This window comes from Carcharhinus amblyrhynchos, chromosome 8 (genome assembly GCF_965287045.1).
Source record: "Carcharhinus amblyrhynchos chromosome 8, sCarAmb.v2.hapA, whole genome shotgun sequence".
In the NCBI taxonomy this organism is placed as follows: Eukaryota; Metazoa; Chordata; class Chondrichthyes; order Carcharhiniformes; family Carcharhinidae; genus Carcharhinus; species Carcharhinus amblyrhynchos.
This window is the reverse complement of record NC_137331.1, coordinates 120,793,269-120,817,541: the sequence shown is the minus strand read 5'-3', so window position 1 is coordinate 120,817,541 and position 24,273 is coordinate 120,793,269. Positions and strand designations below refer to the sequence as shown.

At 43.9% G+C, this 24,273-nt stretch overlaps 1 protein-coding gene across 2 annotated transcripts in view; it reads left to right on the top strand.

The window, feature by feature from the left end:
* Positions 1–24,273, top strand: part of LOC145346872 (protein LYRIC-like) — a 72,858-nt gene that overhangs the window by 31,078 nt on the left and 17,507 nt on the right. Inside the window, exons 4-7 of one of the 2 annotated variants that reach the window (XM_080194732.1) lie at positions 10,768–10,956; positions 11,975–12,229; positions 15,452–15,538; positions 20,107–20,205. In XM_080194732.1, coding sequence (XP_080050858.1) covers positions 10,768–10,956; positions 11,975–12,229; positions 15,452–15,538; positions 20,107–20,205 — 630 coding nt within the window. The remainder of the gene's footprint in view (positions 1–10,767; positions 10,957–11,974; positions 12,230–15,451; positions 15,539–20,106; positions 20,206–24,273) is intronic. The other variant, XM_080194733.1, reaches the window with a different exon arrangement.

The following is a 24,273-nucleotide window of genomic DNA, read 5'->3' as shown; positions in this document are numbered from 1 at the left end:
CAACTTAATGCAAGGTAAGTCCATTCAAAAGTCTGACAGCAGCAGGGAAGAAGCTGTTCTTGAGTCGGTTGGTATGTGACCTCAGATTTTTGTGTCTTTTTCCCGATAGAAGAAGGTGGAAGAGAGAATGTCCGGGACACATGGGGTCCTTAATTATGCTCGTTACTTTGCCAAGGCAGCAGGAAGTATAGACAGAGTCAATGGACAGGAGGCTGGTTTACATGATGGATTGGGCTATATTCACGATCTTTTGTAGTTCCTTGCAGTCTTGGGCAGAGTAGGAGCCATACCAAGCTGTGATACAATCAGAAACAATGCTTTCTTTGGTGCATCTGTAAAAGTTGGTCAGAGTCATAGCTGACATGCCAAATTTCCTTACGTGGCTAGTTAAATCCTGATTGACAATAAGGTGGGAGGTAATATGATATATAGCACTACCTGTTGTCAAATGTTCAAGCCATTTGTTGAGGAAGTGGCAAAGGTGAATCACATTTAGGTATCTTGAAGGGGAGTTGCACTGTCTGTGGGCAGAAAAATTAGTGAATTGACAAAACTTTTGTCAGAAAGTCAGTTCACCAATTTTGCCACTGCGTCTCAAAGACTATGTGGTAGAACTCTACTGCAGACATCTGACAATCAAGGAAGGGCACATCATGCCACTGCCAGTAAGTGCTTTTTCTCATGCACAGTGCATGAAGCCAAACAAAGGCTTGAAGTTGAGGTGTCTCCTCTCCAGGTGGAGCTGGGCAGTTTGGGTTACTTTGACTTTCACGGACGTTTTCAGATGGATCGTTTTGTCAGTAAGAGGCCAGTTGATGGTTGAGCCCTAGTAAACAGGGGGAATCTCCACATTTCAGGAGTTGACCATTTAGGTTGCAAATGTGTTCATGAGGTATTAGCACTGTGCAGGTGAATATGTGTTTGTAGGAAAACAATATTAACGGGCAGGGAAAGATTGGCTTGACCACTGAATCTTCCCCAGAGTGGAAATGTCACTAGTTTGAATATCAAAGGCATTTGATTTGATTTATTATTATTGCATTATTAGGATACAGTGGCAAGTATTGTTACTTGTGCACTACAGAGACAAAACATACCATTCATAGAAGGAGAAGGAAAGGAGAGGGTGCAATATCATTGCCATAGATGGATTTCCCAATGGTGTTATAAGCAGACTATTTATGTACAGATTCAGAAGGAGTGGCACAATGTCTGAACCTAGAGAGCTGCTGCTGATTTGCTGCCTGCAGGATCTGGTTGGTTAGCCAGGTGTACGTTGAAACGTCATTCCCCCGTGGCAGTAATTCACTGAGCAGCTGGCCTCAAATGCAGCACACTCCCCTCCTTGTGGGAGCCACCTTCCATTTAACAATTCTCATATAGAATACTTGACTGCCATCAGCTTGGAAATGTTCTTTCTATTATGGCTCTAATTGTGTTATTAATTAATGTCATCCCTCTTTTGTTCCCTCCTCCTAGTTGGGAATATTTAGTTTCCAGTTTCACCCTGACTACAGCCAAGCTCCTGTCAGCTTTGCATCATGTGGCACAATGGTTAACACTGTTTCCTCACGGTGCCAGGAACCAGGGTTCAGTTTCCCGGCTTGGGTCACTGTCTGTGTGGAGTTTGCATGTTCTCCCTGTGTCTGCGTGGGTTTCCTCCGGGTGCTCTGGTTTCCTCCCACCCTCCAAAGGGTTAGGAGGGTTAGGTGGATTAGCCAAGCTAAATTGCCCCTTGGGTCAGGGGGAGTAGCTAGGATAGATGCATAGGTTTATGGGTATAGTGTCTGGGTGGGATTTTGGTCGGTGCAGTCTCGATGGGTCAGATGGCCTCCTGCGCTGTAGGGATTCTACGATCCTCTATTCCACTTGGTGTTTCAAGATTCCTGATTTTAATTCTAATAATTTGAATGTAAAGGCTGTTAGCCTGCTCCCTTCATCTTCCCTGGGATCCTTTTCCCTTCTCCCTAACCTTTCTGTGGTACATCTCCCCTTCTGTTTTCACCTGCTTTGCCCATTGATTTCAGCTGTTGTTGATATCACTCCAGTCTGCTGTGTTAGGCCTTCTCCATCCCACCCCACCTGAGGTAGTCAGTTTTGGTTTCACCTCCAAGATTCCCTGATATTGCCTTTCTCCACTGCCAGCTCCCAAATATGATCCTGGTGCCCACGCTAACCTGAAAATTTCACCAAAACTTTTCCAATTGCTAATTCAAGCTGCTTCATCTTTTGCTGCCTATCAGGCTTAACATGTGGCATAAGATTGTCCCTGAGAATACTCAGTCTGCAGTCATCTTGTGAGCTCATCTTCTTTGTGTAAGAGGCCTTTCCTTCTCCAACCAACACCATTACTTCCACGGTGGGCTGCAACAACTGGGTTCTTGCTTAACCCTTCCATCGGTTAGTCAGGAAGTTTCAGTTGAAAGCTATATTTAAAATTCAGCCTTCGGGCTAGCACAGTGGCACTGCTGCCTTGCAGTGCTAGGGATCCGTGTTCAATTCCTGGCTCAGGCCACTGACTGTGTGGAGTTTGCATGTTCTCCCCACGTCCACGTGGATTTCCTCTGGGTGCTCTGGTTACCACCCAGTCCGAAAGATGTGCTGCTTGGATGCTTTGGCAGTGCTAAGTTCTCCCTCAGTGTACCCAAACAGGTGCCAGTGTGTGGTGACTAGGGGAGTTTCATAGTAATTTCATTGCAGTGTTAATGTAAGCCTACTTGTGACACCAATAAATAAACTTCCTTTAAAAAGCTTTCTTCTTTTTAAAAAAAATCCTTCGTTATATCCAAGATATCCGAAAGGAAACATGATTGTGTCTGCACATGCCTACTGACCCCTACTTAACCCTGATTCCCATCCTGTGTTCAGTAGCATAGTTGTGGTAGAACTAAGATGAATGAAAAAGTCTAATTTTGATATCCAGCTTCAAATGTGAGGGATTCCTTCCTCACTCAGGCCAATACCATGTGACAAGTTTAGAAGTGGACTGTTTTTAAGCCTTTTTCGTAATAAAAACTCTTGTAGTAGTGATGTTGCATGGAAAATAAAGAGCAGCCATTCTAACTCAAGATCTGACAATTTGTCAAAATAACTTTGTTAACTTTGAGCTGCTGGGTTAACGAAATTTGATTCTGATTTATGCATCAGAGCAGAAGTAGGCCATTCAGCCCGTCACACCTGCTCTGCCATTGAACTAGACCATGCCTGACCTATCTCAGCACCACTTTCCTGCACTATCCCCTTTTGCCTTGATGTCATTACAACCAGAAATCTGTCCATTTCTATCTTGAACATGCCGCACACACCAAGAAACATTTTGTTTTTTTTCTTATGAAGCTCTTTTTTAAATATGTGATGCGAAAAGTTTTCATGCAATTTCATGCACTAGTGATTTGAGTAATTTGCAATTCCCAAGACAAAGTGTACTTGTTATTTTGGGATTTGATACTCACAATGCACTCAGTTATATTCCTGTGAAGATAAGTCTTTCTTTGCTAAGATGTGATAACCCATATCCGAGTGAAATGGCTATTGTTAAAACTCCCAGCGTTAGCATTTTCTGGTATGAATCGATTGTTGTTCAAAACATTTACATGGGTTTGCTTCAGATTGTCTGCATTCAACAGATCATCCTTTGCCATTTCTTTCCCCTCCGATACATTCCATAAATTAATATCCCTACAGTGCAGAAAGAAACCATCCAGCCCATCGAGTCTGTACTGACTCGGCAAAACAAAATCCCACTTCGACCCTCCCCTCTGCCCTATTCCCATAGTGCCACGTATTTTCTCTGGCTAATCCGTTTAATTTATATATCTTTGGACGTGTATGGGGTGTCAGGGAGGGGTATTACCTTTGGTGGGGAAACATGTCACGTCCTTTCAGGGCAGTTTGTCCATCCTTTGTCCCCACCTCGCACTCAGCTCTCACCTGTGGCTCCCCACAGCTGTTTGCACGCAATAGCAGCCACACCCCAGGCAACTGTCTCGACAAGCCAGCTAAACCAGGTCAGGGTAGCCAATGGGTCTCAACCCTTGATGAGATAGGGAGATGTCTATCCCAGCATGTGAAGACAGAGTCCAGTGGGTTGAGCGGACGAGACCAATGGAAGGTCCAATGGTCAAGAAGGCGGTCTCTGCAAGCGTTGTGGAATGCTAAGAGCGGGACAAAACACAGAAGACATCCTGGTCATCCACTGCACCTAGTCCCACCTCCAGCCATCTTGACTCTTGTCTTGCCACTGGATCTAGATGGGAATTGGGAAGAGAAAGTGAGGCTGACGCTGCACAACTCTCCCTCATTTTAATCCAAATCAAGCGCTAGTTTCAACAGTATCATCATCAGTGTCATGTTCAACCCTTGAAGTCCTGTGGCGATGGGCGAACGATGAAGCAGCAGGTGTAGATACATCGGGAGCTGTAGTCACGGACCTGGCACGCAGGTGGCTCAGGTCTAATGGTTGTTTTCCGCTGACCGAAGCAGCAGACCGAACTCGGCATCTACCTGGGTGACTGGGCAGTCCTCTTCAGGAATGCACTGCTCACCTCCGTAGAATGAGGAAGGGGCTCGAAAAGGTGCCCTAAACATTGTCTGCTTCACTACACCTTGGCCAGTTTACCGCAGCTGGTGGGGATGCCGTCTTGCAGTTGAACAAACAAAATAAAACACAAGGTAACACCACCTACCATTGGCACTTGGAACGTGCGCACGCTTTTGGACAACCCTACAGCAGACAGACCAGAGAGAAGAACAGCCTTAGTTGCCAGAGAGCTTGCAAGATACAACATTGACATCGCAGCCCTGAGCGAAACTCGTCTTGCCAATGTAGATCAGTTGACTGAAACTGGAGGTGGATACACCTTTTTCTGGAGCAGTCGCGGCAGCGATGAGCATCACGATGATGGAGCTGGATTCGCCGTCAGGAGTCACCTTGTTCAGAAACTTGATAGTCCACCCAAGGGTGTGAACGACCAGCTTATGACATTACAGCTTCCGCTACAGAACAGAAGTCAAGCCACCCTGATCAGTGCCTATGCCCCACAATGAACAACCCAGACGAGATGAAAGACAAGTTCTACGAAGAACTAGATGCCCTACTATCATCAGTGAGCAGTACCGACAAGCTGATCTTGCTTAGCGATTTCAATGCAAGAGTAGGGTGTGACTTTGCAATCTGACAGGGAGACCTTGGGAGGCATGGAGTGGGTAAGTGTAATAGTAACGGCCTACTCTTACTGAAGACCTGTGCAGCACACAACCACCTCATCACCAACACAACCTTCTGACTGCCTAGCCATAACAAGGCCCCCTGGATGCACCCCTGCTCTAAGCATTGGCATCTTATCAACTATGTCATTGTCAGGAGAAAAGACAGGCAGGATGTCAGAGTAACCAAGGCCATGTGTGGTGCTAACTGCTGGACAGATCACAGGCTCATTGTCTCCAAAATGAGGCTCTGCATCAGACCCAAGAGGCAACCACAAGGAAGCAAGGTTATGAAAAGAATCAATGTGGTCAAGCTCAAGAACGCCAGCATAGCTTCAGCGCTGGCTGGAGACTTAGAAATCACGCTTGCTGGCCTACACCTCGCAGGCAGCACTGAGGATGACTGGGAATGCTTCAGGGATGCTATCCATACATCTGCGCCGAAGACGCTCAGGCCCTCCACCCGCAAGCAGCATGATTGGTTCGATGAGAATGATGAGGAGATACTTGTTGAAAAGCACCGTCTTCATCGGGCCTGTCAGAACGACCTATCTTCAGCTGCCAAGAAAAATGCTTTTACCAGTGCTCGCAGGACAGTCCAGAATGAGCGCCAAGGCAGATGAAATACAGGAATACGCTGACAGAAACGACTTGAAACAGTTCTATGAAGCCCTTAACACTCTCTATAGACCTCAATCTCTTGGGAATTCCCCCCTCTTGAGGGGTACAGATGGTACAACTCTCATTACAGAGAAGGCTCAGACCCTGCAGAGATGGGCTGAACACTTTGAAGCCATCCTCAACCAACTGTCATCTATTAACGATGAGGCAATAGACAGGATTCCCCAGGTTGATATCAACAGCGCCATGGATGACCCACCAGCCCTAACCGAAGTCACGAAAGCTGTCAGCCAGCTCTCCAGGGGCAGATGCCATACCCACAGAGATCTATAAAGCTGCTGGCCCTGCACTTACCAAGAAGCTCACCGAGTTGTTCCATTCCTAAGGAACTTAAAGATGCTTCCATCGTACACCCCTACAAGAGGAAGGGCAGTCGGCAAGTATGTGGCAACCACCGAGGAATCTCGCTGCTCTCCATCTCAGGAAAAACCCTCGCAAGAGTCCTGCTAAATCGTCTGGTCACTCATCTGGAGCTGGGCCTGTTTCTAGAGTCAGTATGGCTTCGCAAAGGTCGTGGGACTACTGACATGATTTTTGCTGTGCGCCAACTTCAGGAGAAGTGTCAGGAGCAGAATTGCGAGCTGTATACAACCTTTTGACCTCACGAAAGCCTTTGACACTGTAAGCTGACAAGGCCTGTGGAGGATCATGTCAAAGCTCGGCTGCCCTCCCCAAATTCATTCATATGGTACACCAGTTCCATGCAGGCCAGAGTATTGGATGGCGGAGAATCCTCTGAGGCATTCCCAGTCACCAATAGCGTCAAACAGGGCTGTGTGCTCACACCCACACTGTTCAGCACGATGTTTACTGCCATGCCGAATGATGTCTTCCTGGACAGTGTTGCTGGAATCAGCCTCAAGTACGGAGTGGATGGGAAGCTCTTCAACCTGAGGAGACTTCAAGCTTTTACCAAAGTGAAAGAGACTGTTCTGAGAGATTTCCTCCTTTGCTGATGACTGCGCCAGGTATGCTGGCTCAGAGTCAGAGATGCAAGTCAGTACGGACAAATTTTCCATGGCTTGTGACAACTTTGGACTCACCATCAACATTAAAAAGACTGAAGTCATGCACCAGCCTGCTCCTCATGCACTGAACACAGCACCCATAATCACAATCAAAGGGCAGAAACTACAGGCGGTGGACCAGTTCACTTATCTTGGCAGCATCCTCTCCCAAGCAGTGACTATTGATACTGAAGTTAACAAAGGCAATAGCAAAGGAATAGCAAAGGCAAGTTCTGCTTTTGGTAGACTGCGCTCCGCTGTATGGGAATGTCGAGGAATCAGCCCAACAACAAAACTGAAGGTCTACAGCGCCGCAGTACTTGCCACCCTCCTGTATGCCTGTGAAACATGGACTGTGTATCGAAAGCATGCAAGACAGCTCAATCATTTCCACATGGCTTGTCTTCGCAGAATATTACGCATCCGATGGCAAGACAAAGTACCAGACACTGAAGTTCTCTCTAGAGCAAGTCTACCATCAGTCCACACACTGCTGATGAGAGTGCAGACCCGGTGGGCAGGTCATTTCATCCGTATGCCAGACGAGCGCATACCCAAGCAGCTCCTTTTTGGGGAACTCTCTGCTGGAAGACTCTCGCATGGAGGGCAGAAGAAACGTTTCAAAGACACACTCAAGGCCTCACTGAAGTCGCTTGACATTGACACGACCACCTGGGAAACGCTGGCACAAAACCGCCCTACCTGGCGCTGCCTCATCCACAAAGGCTGTCAAGCTCACAAAGTAAGGTGTATTGCTGAAGCACAACTTAAGCACCACCAGCGCAACAACTACAGTGTCTACACAAGTCTGTCCAATATGTGCCAGGACATTCCATGCCTGAATTGGCCTGATCAGTCATCTTCGGAGACACTGCAGCCAGCCTCAAAATGACTAATGGTGTCGAGATCCTCATCAATGACGGTGGACGAACAACAATATATCTTTGGACGTGGCCAATTCATCTGACCTACGTGTCTTTGGACAATGGGAGGAAGCTGGAGCACCTGGAGGAAACCCATGCAGACATGGGGAGAATCTGCAGACTTCACACGAACAGTGACCCAATGAGCCCTGTCACTGTGAAGCAGTAATGCCAACCACTGTATCTGCACACACATCTCTCCCTTCACCTTTTGTTATTCCAAAAGAATTGTGCCCTTGGCAGCAGCGGCCCTCCCTTCTGTCACCCAGGGCCCTTGGGTGGTTGGTTTAGGAGGTGATCTGTATGTATCATAGAAGCCATTCGACCCATTGTGGCTGTGCTTGAGAGTATCCTATTAGTCCGACTCCCATGTTCTTTCCCCTTCCTTTTCTGGTTTGTATCTAATTTGCTTTTGAAAGTTGCTACTGAATCTGCTTTTGGAACCCTTTCAGGCAACGCATTCCAGATCATCATAACTCAATAAGCTTTATATACTAAACTACCATTGCTCCCCCTCTGCTCGCCTTCGTTCTGTTGTAAAATATCTTGAATATTTGTCCTCCAGTTGTTGATCCTCCTAGCTTTAGAAACAGTTCCTCCCTCAATGGACCCGAACAGGCGTTGGAGTGTGGCGACTAGGGATTTTCTCCCTATTAAAACACCTCATAATTTTGAGTAGCTGTGAAATCCCCCCCTTAACTGTTCCTGCATTATGTTTTATCTGTTAGTTGTCGTCACTGGCCCTGCCCTCAAAGTCTGCGACTGTACTCACTACATTTCCAGGTATTTGTATCATCTACAGGTTTGAAATTATACCCCCAGTGCTGCAGTCCAGGTCAACAATGCATATCAAAAAAGGCACTAGTTTTAGTACTGAACCCAAAGAAATAGTACTGTACAAGGACTGGAAAATACTCAGCATCTCCAACGGGTACAGTGTTTTCTCTGACATTCCAGTGCAATGTTAGTCAGGATGGTGTATTCACCTCTCAGGAATGAGATTTAACCTCAGCCTGCTGACTCAGAGGCAATGGTGCTACCCACTTAGCCACACCTGACAGCTGTTCAGCTCAGTAATTCCTTTTTACCCTCAGATGTATTCTTACTCAACTAGACAGTGGTCCTTACATTTTATCTTCCATTTCTCTCTTAAAAACTCAGCATCTCACAATCACTTCCTCCGTCCTGCTGGTACAAGATTTTTCACAACACTGTCTAACAACTTACTGTTGCTTAATTTGATTTATTATTGTCACATGTATTAGTATACAGTGAAAAGTATTGTTTCTTGCATGCTATACAGACAAAGCACACCATTCATAGAGAAGGAAAGGAGAAAGTGCAGAACGTAGTGTGGCAGTCATAGCTAGGGTGTAGGGAAAGATCACCTTATTGTGAGGTAGGTCCATTCAAAAATCTTGCCCAAGTTCTTGTAACGACAGTCATAGATTTTTACAACATGGAAACAGGCCCTTCAGCCCAACTTGTCCATACAGCCTAGTTTTCAACCATCAAGCGAGTCCCAATTGCCCACTTTTGGCCCATATCTTTCTATACCAATCTTACCCATGTAACTTCCAAAATGCTTTTCAAAAGACAAAATTGTACCCGCCTCTGCTATTATCTCTGGCAGCTTGTTCCAGACACTCATCACCCTCTGAATGAAAAAAAATGCTCTTTTGTATTCCTCCCCTCTCAACTTAAACCTATGCTCCCCAGTTTTAGACTCCCCTAGCTTTGGAAAAAGAATCTGTATTGATCACCTTGCCATAAGCAGCAGTTCACAAAGTTATTAATCAGTTATCAATCAATTCACCAGTTATTGATCAATTTAAAAATAGGTGTTGATTATTTTTAGTTTGGTGCATATCCTGCAAGGGAGTGCAGAACTGACAATTTTTCAATCTGGTATTTCAGACTGGACAGCGAATTAACTGATTGGATCAATGCAGTTAAATTATTGCATTCAAACACACGATAAAAGAACTTTTCTGCTAGCTTGGCTTTGGAAATTGAGTCTGATACCTGAAACTTGAGGTTAGACGGATTGGCCACATTAAGTTAGCTCTTACTGTCCAAAGATATGCTGGTTAAGTGGACTAGCCATGGTAAATTGCCCCTTAGCATCCAGTCGGGTGTAAGTTAGGTGGATTAGCTATGGTAAATATGCAGATTTACAGGGAGAGGGTGGGGAGTGAGCCTGGGTGGGATGCTGTTTCGGAAGCTGGTGCAGGCCGAATGGCCTCCTTTTGCATTGCAGGGATTCTATGATTCGAGGATTTAGGCTTACTACAAGAGAAATTTTAAATTGTAACTTTAAAGAGTATCGTCATAGCAGCATTACGGTGGCGTGATGTGGAAGGAGGTCCATTGCAATCAATGCCTCAGTATTGTTCACTGAGTCCCATTTCTCCACACAATCGTGCAATGAGACACTACGAAAGAGAAATCATTCAGTCCCTTTTGTATGTGTTGACTGTTCAAATAAGCAGTCCAGTTAGTCCCGCATTCCCTGTCCTTTCCCTTTGGCAAGTCCATTTTTCCCTTTCAAGTATTTATCTGATTCTGTTTTGAGTTATGACTGCACTTGTCACTGCCTCGGAAAAGCAGCCAGCATAATTAAGGACTGCACGCACCCCGGACATTCTCTGTCCCCGACCTCCTTCATGAAGGTAAAAGAGACAGAAGTATGAGGTCACACATCAACCCGACACAAGAATAGCTTCTTCCCTGCTGCCATCAGACTTTTGAATGGGTTTACCTCACATTAGCTATAACTGCAGCACTACGTTTTGCACTCTCGTTTCCTTCTCTACAAACGGTCTGTAAGGCGCACAAGAAACAATACTTTTCACTACACGTGACAATAATAAGTCAATAAAAAGGAGAGTTGTTTATATTTTTTAAATACTTTTTTTCAAATATTTATCCAAAGTTTGGTTCTTTTACAGGGGCATGGGAAACCAAAATCAGTAGCCGGGAAAAACGACAACAACGCAGACGCGATAAAGGCATCAATGAAACTTCCTCTGTGGATTCCAGTCTGCCCGCAGTTGGATCGGAAACTGTTTCTGCACAGCAACATACGGTAGCCTCAGCTGGGCTGGGCCCTCGGAAGACCAAAGGAGCAGAAACTGCAGGTTGGTCAGTAGGAGGAGGACTTAAATACAGTGGATGGAAATCCTGCAATGCAGGAAAATTATCCGACACTCCGAGTTGGTGCGTGATGAATTAATAGCATTGAGCACCAAGTTGAGTGTCAAATAGTGTTGTAATAACATTTTCTTATGAGTCTGTGCCACATTCCCAGAAAACAGTGTCTCTAGAATCTTCATTTCTAGTTGTATTTAGTTTTAAAAGACAAAGACTTGATTTTCTGCAGATCTTTTCATGACCGCAGCACTTTATAACCAATCAATTACTTTTGAAATCTTGTTATTTGCAATGTAGGAAATGTGGCAGCCAATCTGTATGTAGCAAGCTCCCCACAAATGACAATGAGAGTCTGAGCAGATGATCTGCTTAGTGATCAAGGGATAGATGCTGGTCAGACCACTGGGAGAACTCCCCTGCTCATTCTTTGTAATAATGCCCATTTTATTTGCACCTGAGACAGTAGAACATCTCATCTGAAAGACGGTGTCTCCGACAATGCAGGGCTCCCTCTGTACTGTATTTGGGCAAGTCAGCTTAGATTTTTGTTTTCAAGGCTTTGGAGCTGGGGGCAGAGGTGCTGCTAAGCCACAACTGACACTTCCTTGCAAAAAAGAGCTTAAATTGTTCCCAGTTTTGAAGATAAATTACTTAATATTCATAACCAACAGTCAGCCATTGCCGATTAAAAAGGAGTTTGCTCAATTAGATCGCTTGTTATTCAGACCTAAAGTTGCCATCAGCATATAACTCAAAACCTCTTCAGAAGAGGATTAATTTACTTGGATTCTTACTTGGATTTATTAATATATGCAACTAATTTTGGAATTATTTTTTGGTACCAATCAACTTGATGTTGGTTTCAGTTATAAAATGCATTTTAAATGTCTCTCTGGCGCAACAAATGATGGTAAACACAGCCACTACTTCAGACCAGGTCAAATCTCTGACGCTGAATAAGGCTCGTTGATGTGTATTCTTTTTTTTTCCCTTTTTTCTTCAAAGTTGCTGCCGGGTGGGGTGAACAGCTAACAGTGAATGGAGGAGGCTGGTGTGATGTCCCAGCGAAACTGCCCACTCAGATTAATGCAGCTAAAGATGAAAAATGGCGACAAATCCCAGTATTGGCAAATGCAAAAAGAAGCCCGGACCAGCCTGCCTGGGGCCAGGATGGCAGTGAAACCAATGCAGGGGCAAAAGAATGGGCAGTACCCTTAGTCGATAAGACTTGGAGTGAGCATGCACTTTTCCCCAGCATTGGTGAGTCTTGAATCATGTGTCTCTTAATTGAAAGTATTTAAATTAAACATGAGAAAAATTTGAAATAATTTCATTTTAATACAGTTGAAGATTTTTGGTGTGCCTGTGAGTCTCTCAAAGTAACCTCTTGATGGCTTTGTCAGTAAATGTTGCAACTGATTATAAAGAACAAAGGGTTCCTGGACTCCGGTCCCTCATCATTTGAGCTCAACCAGCATAGTACTTTGGGCAGCATAGGAGTATTGAGCACCCTGGGGCTAGAGAGTGAAAGTGTGATTCACAGTTTATATGGTTGGATGTTGAGAAATGTGGAGATTGGGCCAGGTTCATTCTGCTGCTCTCCACTGAGGCTGTCTTGTTTTCTTGGACCATAATATAGTAAGAGCCACAGCTCTCAGTCATTAGGGAGCTGCCTTACACACTCACGTTGGAAAGCACGCGAGCATTACTATTCAATTCCTGCTGCTTGTTTGCAGTGTTAAAGACTAACCACAATTGGTTATAATTTTAAGTCTGACTGCATAGATTAAAACAAATTTAGTATTTTGTGTAACAGATTGGGTGGATCTCGGGACCCAGGTTCGATTCCCTGCTTGGGTCACTGTCTGTGTGGCGTTTGCATGTTCTCCCAGTGTCTGCACGGGTTTCCTCTGGGTGCTGCGGTTTCCTCCACAGTCCAAAATATGCGCTGGTTAGGGTGCATTTACCCGAACAGGTGCCAGAGTGTGGCAACTAGGAGAATTCCACAATAACTTCATTGCAGTGAAATGTAAGCCTCACTTGTGACTAATAAATAAACTTTAAATTACCAAAAGAAATCCTTTACTATTAATGTAACCAAACATGAAAAACTGAACGATGAATGGAGGGCCGTGAATGAGCAAGTTACCTCTGTAGGGGGCCGAAGATTTCAAAACCAAAAACTCTCCAACTTTGTTCCTGTTTCAATTCAAGCCTTTTGAACATAGCTTGGGAATTGCTTTGAAGTTCTTTCAGTACAATATGGGATACCTGAATCTAGTAATTAATTTTATTAGCATCCCCATCATATTTAAATAGGCTGCTAAATGTTGACTTTGTTTCTAGATGTCTTGGTTCCTGTTCGTGTGTACATAATAGCCCAGTCAACACGTAGGAAATACAAAATGCCGCGGACTATTTGAAGTTATGTTTGTAGTCAGTTTGTTCATTCTTGTACTCGCCTATCATGTTTTTTTAGCTCAATATCAGAGGAACTTGCAAGAACATCCCATTTGATCCATTCAGTGCTTCTAAAGAGCCATGCATTGTCCAATTCCATAAGGTATAGGAGCAGAATTCGGCCATTTGGCTCATTGAGTCTGCTCTGCCATTCAGTCATAGCTAAGTTTCTCAACCCCATTGTCCTGCCTTTTCCCTATAACTTTTGATCCCCATACCAATCAAGAACTGTTTCTGAGTTAAGTGCCCTCAATTATCTGGCCTCCACAGCCTTCTCTGGCAATTAATTCCATTGAGTCACTGCCCAGGATGTGTACAAAATCATAAATAAAGCAGAAAAAAGCCTAAATTTGTTGTACATCCTTAGCTGCCCTTTCAGAGGGCAGTTGAGAGTGAATCACATTGCTGTGGGTCTGAAATCACACACAGGCCAGACTGGGTGAAGGGTGGCAGATTTTCTTCTCAAAAGGGCACAGGTAAACAAGATGGGCTTTAATGCAAATCAGTGGTCACTGTCACTGCAACCAGCTGTGTATTCTAGACTTATTAATGAGTTTAAATTCCACCAGCTGACCTGGAGGGGTTTGAACCCATGCCCCAAGACCATTAAACAGGACCTTTAAATTACAAGCCCAGTAATATTAATACTGCATCACCATCTCCCCTTTCAGCAAGTGTCCTTTACCTGTTTTTCTGGAACCACAAAAGGGACAGTGAAGCCTTGCATAAATTAAAAACAGAAACCGTTGGAAATGCTCAACAAGTCTAGCAGCATCGGTGGAGAGAAAAGCAGAATTAGTTAGCCCTGTGACCTTTTGTCAGAACACTGTGCATTTGGGTTCTACCCTTCAGGCTAAGGTTAGGAACTTTGGATGTAAAGCGGTTTATGAAAATAAACTCTTCTGGTTAAAAGACGAATTATTTTTGCATTTCATGACTTGAAAGACATTATTATATTTGTAATTTGGAAATATGCAATCTGCTATTTAAAAACTTGGGAGTTGGAAGAAGAAACTGAGTGCTTAATAGATTTTAACTATTTTAAGAAAAAAGTAGCGCTTGCCAGTTTGGCTTCTATTTTGGTGCCTCCAAATTGACTTGGATCATCTTTCGCTTCAGATTTGGACCATTTTAGAAGCTTCAGCAAAGACACGGCTGTTTGCATACCCCAGGATTTTCCGTTGTCCAGGAGAGAACTTGCTTACTGGGGTGGGGAGTGGAATTAAGCTGACTCCTTCAGCATTTTGTGGCTAGGCTGAAATTTCCTAGTGCTGGCAATACGTTTTTTACAGCGAATTTCTGCAGTGCAGGAGGAGGCCATTTGGCCCATCTAGCCTGCACCAACTCTCTGGCAAAGTACCTTGTCAAGGATCTCCCTTGTCTTATCCCTATAGCCTCACACATTTGTCATGGCTAATCCACCTAAGCTGCACATCTTTGGACTGTGGGAGGAAACTGGAGCACCTGGAGGAAAACCAGGCAGATACGGATAAACTCCACACAATCACTCAAGGCCAGAATTGAACCCAGATCCCAGTCTGCGAGGCAGCAATGCTAGTCCTCATGCCACTCTTTTATAGCTTGAAGCTCTGATGTCTGAGTGTAAATCCTGGTTTTACTTAACTATTATTGTACGAATGTGAGCGCTCAGTTAATGGTGTTCTTGTTTGTCACTTGTACCTCCCTCTTTCTGGACCATAATGACTCTGAGAGAGCACATTCAGCTTATCAAGCCCCATACCAGCTCACTTTGGGCCGCCCAGTCGGTCCCAAAACCCTGCTCTCTATCCCACTAATATTTCAAGTGCCTAACCAGCTTCTGCCTTTTTAAGGCAGTCGTTAAAACCTACCTCCTTAACAACTTCTGGCACCCTCTCTGTTCCTTAGTGTAAAGTTTTGCTGATCTTATAACAGACTCTTGGAATGTTTTACTATATTAAGGGCTTTACATACGAGTTGTTCTGTCATTTCCAGAAAAAAAATCTCAGTTGATGTAAATACATACCATCTTCTTCCTTTCAGGGGCTTGGGCTGGTGTCAATGACAGGATGAATACCTCAGAGCAGAAACCTCCTTTCTCTACTGTGGGGACGAAAACTGCAGTGGCCAGTAAATATTTCTTTTGCAGCCTGAAAGCTGTTTTGTTAATATAGGACCAGAAATGATTCTTGCATGATATTACTTACCAACTGTTCATGTACTGTGTTATTTTTGGCCATTGCTCAGTTGATTGTTCAGATGTTTTGTTAAGGAACCATTTTGTACTGTTATCTTAAGGTTTTGATTTGTAATTGTTCTTTGTGTTCTGGTTGTGCCCTGTAAGTTGTACATATGGAAGTTAAATTGTCAGTTGAATTCACAGGGTGTGGGCGTTGTGGTCAAGGCCAGCATTTATTGGCCATCTGTTACTGCCCTTGAGAAGATGGTGGTGAACCACCACCTTGAATGCAACTGAGTGGTTTGATGGGCCATTTCAGAGAGCAGTTAAGAGAGCATAACGTAAGAAATAGGAGCAGGAGTAGGCCATCTAGCCCTTTGAGCCTGCCCCACCATTCAATAAGATCATGGCTGATCTGAAGTGGATCAATTCCACTTTCCCACTTTCTCCCCATAACCCTTAATTCCCCTGTCTATCAGAAACCTATCTATCCGTGACTTAAATATATTCAGTGAGGTAGCCTCCACCACTTCAATGGGCAGAGAATTCCAGAGATTCACCACCCTTTGAGTGAAGAAGTTCCTCCTCAACTCTGATCTAAACTGCACCCCCCACCCCCCCCCCCCCCCCTTATCTTGAGGCTGTGCCATCTAGTGCTATTCTTCCTAAGCGGGAAGAATTTCTCTACCTCTACCCTATCCATCCCCTTCTTTATCTTATACACCTCTATAAGATCCCCCCTCAGCCTTCTAAACTCCAACGAGTACAGACCCAGTCTATTCAGTCTCTCTTCATAGGCTAACCCTCTCATCTCGGGTATCAACCTAGTGAACCTTCTCTGTACTCCCTCCAAGGCCAATGTATCCTTCCATAAGTGCGGCGACCAAAACTGCACACAGTACTCCAGCTGCGGCTTCACCAGTGCCCTGCGTAGTTGCAGCAAGACTCAACCATAGTGCCGTGCTACTCCAGAATGTCTAAGGACAGCATATTCCCTTCCCTATAAGGTGTTGGTAAACCAGACAGGTTTTTATGACGACATTGTAGTTACATGGTCAACGTTACGGACGCTGTCTTTCAGTTCAAGATTTATTTAATTAATTGAATTTAAATTCCACCAGTTGCCGTGGTGGGATTTGAATTCATATCTCCAGATCATTAGCCTGGGCCTGCAGGCCACCTAGTCCGGTACACAGCCATCATGCTGCCATACCTGCCTTTGAGGCTGGGCAATGGCTTTTGTAACCAATTGAAAATGTCCCAACTGCCACATTGATGTTCTAATGTTGAAAGTAACACGATTTGCTGGGACAGACTAAAAGGAACTTTTCTCTCTATGTCTGGCTTCCATTGTACCTGCTCTGGAAGGTCCTGAATGTGAAATTCTGAAATGATGGGATAAATGACCCTTTCCCCCCCTCAAATTCACTCATCGTGACTGCAGAAATTGCTCAGGGAAAATCTTATTGATTTGAAGGTGTTCAAACCCAAACAAATTGCTTGAATATTAAAGTACAAATTCTTTTCCCTTCAGAGGAGAAAATGCTGGAAAATTTCTGCAAGTCAGGCAGCATCTGTAAGGAGAAAAAGGAGCTGATATTTTGAGTCCAGACGGTCCTTTGACAAAGTATCACCTGAACGCAAAATGTCAGCTCTTTCCTCTCCTCACAGATGCTGCCAGACCTGCTGAGATCTTCCACCATTTTCTCCTTTGGTTTCCGATTCCAGCATCTGCAGTAATTTGCTTTTATTCTTTTCCCTTCCTTTTCTAAACCATTTTCTGTGCAAGGAAATGGAGTCATTCAATTGATGAAGCAACTTTTGAGTCCTTATGGGTGCCCCAAGCGGTTCAAAACCAAAGAATTACTTTTGCGCTGCGGTCACTATTGTACTGTAGGCAAATGCAGCAGCTAAGTTGTGCATAGCAAGATCTGATAAACAGCAATGTGAGAAGTAACCAGAAAAACTGTTAGCGATGTAGATTGAAGCATTCATGTTAGACTGGGCACTGAGAGCTCTATAAATACCATTGAAAGGTGTGGATTAGTCATCATTTAATTGAATGTCACCACAGGCTTGAGGGTTTGAATGACCTACCCCTGTACTTCTGTTCCTTTGGAATGGAGAAGGAATTGAGAAAAAGGTTAAATATTGTTTTGAAATAAGTTGCTAGTTTGTAAAACTAAGGGAAGTATTTATGTTGAGGATTGGTTCCTTTTGTAAATTGGATTCATACTCCCAGTAGTCCAAAGTACTAAGTTTGGTCCAATCAACATTGGCAAACAGCTCTTTACAGATGCGTATATATATTTTTAAAATGCCATCCAGACCTTCAGTAACAGCTGAGCGCTTGAATACTGACACCTGTGACTTTGAGTGCCTGAGGCTTTTTACATTTTGTCCACAACAAATCTCTTACTTACGATTAAAAAGAGAAACATAAAACTCCAGTTAAAAATGAGTTGAGCAATTAAAGTTTCAAGTCTTCATTTGCTTAATTAGATTAAGTGAATGAGAGGGGCTTGACTTTCATTAGTAGAGAGGTCAATAACCCAGGGAGGTGATGGCATAATTGTATTGTCACTGAACTAGTAATCCAGAGACTCAGTGTAATACTATGGGGATCCGGGTTTCAATCCCATTACAGTATATGGTGGAATTTGAATTAAATCATGTAATGACCATGAGGCAACTGTCAAATATGGTACAAACCCATTTGGTTCACTAATGTCCTTTAGGGAAGGAAATCTGCTGTCCTTTCCCCGTCTGGTTTACAGGTGACTCCAGACCCACAGAAATGTGATTGACTCTGAACTGCCGTCTGAAATATCCTGGCAGATCACTTGGTTCAGTGGCAGTTAGAGATGGGCAACAAACAGTGGTCCAGCCAGCAGTGTCTACATCCCATAAATGAATTTAAGAAAAAAAGGGGCATAGGTTTACAGTAATGGATCAGTGGGGAATTCAGTTTTTCTTTCCCCAAGAACGACTCTGGAACTCATTACCTGGAAGAGAGGCAGAGAGAGAAACACATCACATTTTAAAAATATTTGGATATTCATTGAGGTGTTATAACCTACATAGCAATGGACCAACACACGATAAATGGCTTCTTTCTTTGCCATATGTTTATGTTTGAATGGATGGATAATTCCACTAGACTCCTGATAGTTAAGTTGAAGAAACTTTTGAGTTTAGAATTATTGATCCCAAATGGTTATTTTGGAGGTCAGTTTCTCCCCCACATTTGATTTTTTGCAACTGTAATCAGCTGTTATTATCTGAAGTCACTAGTCAGATTTTCTAAATCTTTCTCCATTTCCCATTTTTAAAAAAGTTTGATTTATTGTCACGTGTATTGGGATACAGTGTCGAGTATTGTTTCTTGCATGCTATACTGACAGAGCATACCATTCATAGAGTACATAGGGGAGAAGGAAAGGAGAGGATGCAGAATATATTGCTGCAGTCATAGCTAGGGTGTAAAATAGTTAGAGTACAATTTTAAAAGCACAGAATGAGAGTAAAAGATGGCATTACAGGGTACGCTGGAGAGAGCTTGCAAGAAGCCGCCTCGCTCCGGTGCCATCTTTAATCTTTTTGGAGGAACAGTTGGATTAGAAGGCCCATCACAACCACTTCTAACTAAGGAGAAGTCTCAACACGAAGTGAAAGTCCAATAGGTTTATTTGAAATCAGGAGCTTTCAGAGCACTGTTCTCACTCATCTGTTGCAGGCTCGTGATTCCAAATAAACCTGCTGGACTTTAACCTGGTGTTGTGAGACTTCTTACTGTGCCTACCCCAGTCCAACGCCGGAATCTCCACTTCCAACTAAGATCATTCTCAGCACTTGCTATTGTTTAGCATTCTTGTGACCGTATTTTATTAATAAGTAAATGATAGGAATGTTATAAATAGAGGTTGGATAGACTGGGACTTTTTTCTCTGGAGTGTAGGAGACTTGGGGGTGATCTTATAGATGTCTATAAAATAATAAGGCAAATAGATCAGTTAGATAGCCAACATCCTTTCCCAAAGGTAGGGGAGGCTAGAACTAGAGGGCATAGCTTTAAGGTGAAAGTGAAGAGATACAAAAGGGTCCAGAGAGAGAATTTTTTCTCACAGCAGGTGTTGAGTGTCTGGAACAAGCTGTCAGAGGCAGTAGTAGAGGCGGGTACAATTTTGTCTTTTAAAAAACATTTAGACAGTTACATGTGTAAGATGGGTATAAAGGATATGGGCCAAATGTGGACAATTGGGACGAACTTGGTGGTTAAACAAAGAGTGGCATGGACAAGTTGGGCTGAAGGGCCTGTTTCCATGGTGTAAACCTCTACGACTCCATTTTGAAAGCAGCAAAGTTGATTCATTTCACAGGAATCCCAATCAGTCGACCAAAATTAAGAATCCAAATGGATCTTTTCTTCGTTTTGAGCAGTTATCTTTGATAACTTTAAAACCTCTAATTTCACGCCGGTTTGGATATGTATAATTTCCTCCCCCCTTCTCTTTTTCAGGTACCTCCAGTGAGCCAGCCTCCCAGTCGAGCACCGCTGATCCTCAGTGGGATGCCAACCCCGCTCCCAACCCTGTGGACGATGCCTGGTCCGGAATAAGTATGTGATCCTGTCATATGTGTTTCTAATTGCGAGTGAGTCACGTGATAAAATTGGCCAAACTGTGTAGTTGTTGATCAACAAATATTGATGAATCTTCACAACCATATATCATAACTGGCAGCTGATCAAAGAAACAGCCATATGACCCCATCTTGTTGCCAATGCCGCAAAATCCAAGTAGTTAAAAATGCTGGCAGTTGTGCCACAAAAATTGGGCAGCACAGTGGCACAATGGTTAGCGTTGCTGCCTCACAGCACTGGGGACCTGGGTTCAGTTCCAGCCTCAGGTGACTCTGTGTGGAGTTTGTACATTCTCCCTGTGTCAACTTGGATTTCCCCCAGGTGCTCTGGTTTCCTCCAAAGGTGTGCAGGTTTGGCTGATTGGTCATGCCACATTCACCTTAGTGTCAGGGGATTAGCAGGGTAAATATGAGGGGTTAAGGGAATAGGGCCTTGGTGGGATTGTGGTCAATACAGACTCAATGGAATGAATGACCACCTCCTGCACCGTAGGGATTCTATGAGTGTGCAGTTTCAAAAGCCAAATCATTAAATTGGAGGTTGGGTTTGATATGTTATCTGAGACTTGCATTCTGGCTGTTTAAAAAAAAAACTCCTTTCAGTTTGTCTCCTCCCTGACTAGTTCAGCAAGCTAACAACACGAGTAACTTGTCTGTGGTTCCCCTGGTCTAGGATGGTAAAAGTTGGCCGGGAACTTCAGTGACTAACCAAGGTCACAAACAAATGTTTGTGGGTGCCTGAGCCAGCCTTGTGATCGCTTGCCACAATTAAATAACTTGCTGCCTCATCCTACTTGCATCCAGACAAGAAGTGACCACTTGGGCGAGGTATCAGAGGACATTGTCCATTCAAAGAGTTGAACTTCCAAAGAGGACGATGGTAATCCATTCCCAGGAGGAGAAAAAAGTAGTTATAAATTCTTGCTAGCTAGTAGTTTGAACAAAATTTCTCTTTATAAGGAATTTTTCTATCGTCAAGTGTTCCCCAGAATCTAAAAGATAAGTCATTTGAAATTCTTCAGGATTTGTAATCATTCAACACAGACGGTTGTTGAAAGCAAATGCCAGCTTGTATTCTCTGGTGTATAAAAGATTAAGGGGTCATGTCTACTTATTTATCAGTGTTACAAGTAGGCGCACATCAATACTGAAACGATGTTACTGTGAAAATCCCCTAGTCACCACACTCCAGCGCCTGTTCTGGTACACCAAGGGAGAATTTAGCATGGCCAATGCACCTACCCAGCACTTTTGGACTGTGGGAGGAAACTGCAGTGCTTGGAGGAGACCCCCGCAGACACGGGGCGAATATGCAAATTTCACACAGTCACCCAAGCCGGAAATCGAACTGCTGTCCCCGTTGCTATGAGGCAGCTGTGCTAACCACTGTTTTCGTTGATGTTTTTAGAATTTTGCAAAGAATTGATAGGACGGATAGAGATAAACTTATTCTGCTTTTAGCAGAGTCCAACAGAAAAGGGCATGGCGTTCAGTTCTGAGCAGGTCATTCAGGAGAGAAATTTGGAAGCAGTTCTTTGCTGAACGGTATTTGTGATAGAGGTGTGGAACTCTCCCACACAAAAGCTAGCTAATAAATTTAAATCCATGACTGTAGATTTTTTGCTACCCTTGGGTATTTGGTGATTTGGAGCCAAGGTGGTTTGATGGATTTGGGATACAGATTAGCCATGATCTCGTTTAATGGTGGAACAGGCCAGAGGGGCTGAATGGCCCCCGTTTCTTCCTATGTCAGGATGAGTCTAGCTTGAACTTTCTGGAAATGTTCCATTTGAGCCTATTTTTAAAAGAGCACCTCGTGGTTTGGGTCACAAATGTTCAACCAGTGGGCTCTTGTTGCAGCGCACAAACTAAATTTCTGGTCTATATAATTATCTTGACACAAATCTGGGAAAAGCAGTGGCTGCCCAACACATCAAAGCTGATCCCTTGATCTTGAAGTGGTTTACTGATGGAACACGTTCAAATAAGTTTGGTGTTGGAGGAAAAATATTGCAGAAATGCAGAGGAAGAGCAGGGGAGTGGGACAAGCTAATTTGCTCTTTGAAAGAGCTGGCACAGACTTGATGGGCTAAATGGCCACCCTCTGTGCTGCACCACTCTACTATTGGCTGTAAACTTGAGTCTCCAACTAGCACTGAACTTCGATGTTATGTCAGGAACGTAGCCAAATTAAGCGCCCAATATCTGGATACCTGAATCATCGAATCCCTACGGTGGAGAAGAGGCCATTTGGCCCATTGAGTCTGCACCAACTCTGACAGAGTATCTTGCCAAGGCCCTCTCCCCTGCCCTATCCCTGTAACCCACACACTTATCATGTCAAATCCACCTAACCTACACAACTTTGGACCTTAAAGGGCAGTTTAGCATGACCAACCTACTTAACCTGCACATCTTTGAATACGGATACCCATTCAAATGTGGGATTTCACCAGCGAATGACACTCTTGACAACTTTATATTTCAGTAACCAAAGCTGTAGTTGGGTTCCTCTCATGCCTGGTGGCGTGCATGCATTCAATCCCCTGAAGTGGAATAACCTGCGGCTACCTTTTCAGAGGTGCCTTTAGACGGTAGATGATGTTGAAAGGCAATGGCACATTTAAAACCTATTGTTCTGAGGAACATCTAAAACCAAATACTTTATGCTAGCGTACCCTGTGTGGCTCTATTATGCAGCCGTTGGCATGTTGCAGTTATAATTGTTGTTTTCCCCAGTGTGGTTATAAATTGTTGTTTACTAGCAATGGAATTCCCTTGCGGGTTTATTTTCAGGGCATGTTCTATGTTGCTCCGCCAATATTAACTCTCAATTTGAGCGGAGCTAAAAGCAACTGCAGTTTTAAAAACGTCTAACGTGTATTCCTCGAGTATCTTGTTTTTCCATTCCATTTGTCGTGCCCCTACTTTTCATTAGTGGCTCAGTTCCACTTCCCCGCCCTCTCCCCATAACCCTTAATCCCCTCTCTTATCAAAAACCCATCAACCCGCGTCTTAAAAATATTTAGCGAGGCAGCCTCCACCACTTCAACGGGCAGAGAATTCCAGAGATTCACCACAGATCAGCCATGATCTTATTGAATGGCGGGGCAGGCTCGAAGGGCTAGATGGCCTACTCCTGCTCCTATTTCTTATGTTCTTATTCTTATGCCATGTTCCAATTCCTTTTCCGTAAATGAAAGGACAAGAAATTTATCAAATTGACCTTTATCAAAGATCTTGAATTTTTAGTTTCTGTCTATTCTGTAGCTGGCTTGATCTAATCTGATCTGATTCTTATCTGCTGCTTTACTGGCTATCTCAATTTTTTGGGTTGTTTTCTCTGCTGACTTTATTACTCACTATAGCCCCCAAATTATCTGGAAGCAATGAAGACAAATGGCTATCTACAAAAATAGAAATGTTCTCATTCATTTGTTAGATTCTTAGTTAGTGCTTAACTCCAGAATTGTGTGCCTGCCTTGCTAAATTTAAGATCCAAGTTAAAATATTCAGTGTTGAACATCTAAAGTCAACATAATTGCTACCTAGTACATTTTACCTCGTTTAAACGCATGTAATCGCTGAGTTGAAGAGCCTTCATCCCTAGGTTCACAATTACTGTCCTTAAGCCTTCAGTGTATTTATATCCATGGCACGTTTGGCATAGTGGTTAGCACTACTGCCTCACAGCGCCAGGGGCCCGGGTTCTGTTCTGGCCTTGGGTCACTGTCTGTGTGGAGTCTGCACATTCTCCTTGGGTTTCCCCCGGGTGCTCTCGTTTCCTCCCACAGTCCGAAAGACATGCTGGTTAGGTGCATTCGCTATGCTAAGTTGCCCCTTAGTGTCCAAAGATGTGTAGGTTGGGAGGATTAGAGTAAATATGTAGCAGTTATGGAGATAGGGCTTGAGTGGAATGCTCTATCGGTGCAGACTTGTCAGGCCGATTGGCCTCTTGCTACACTGTAGGATTCTACGATTCTATATATATGCTGCGTCAGGAGTTGGGAAAAACAGGAATCAAAGTCGAAAGCTTTAGCCATTA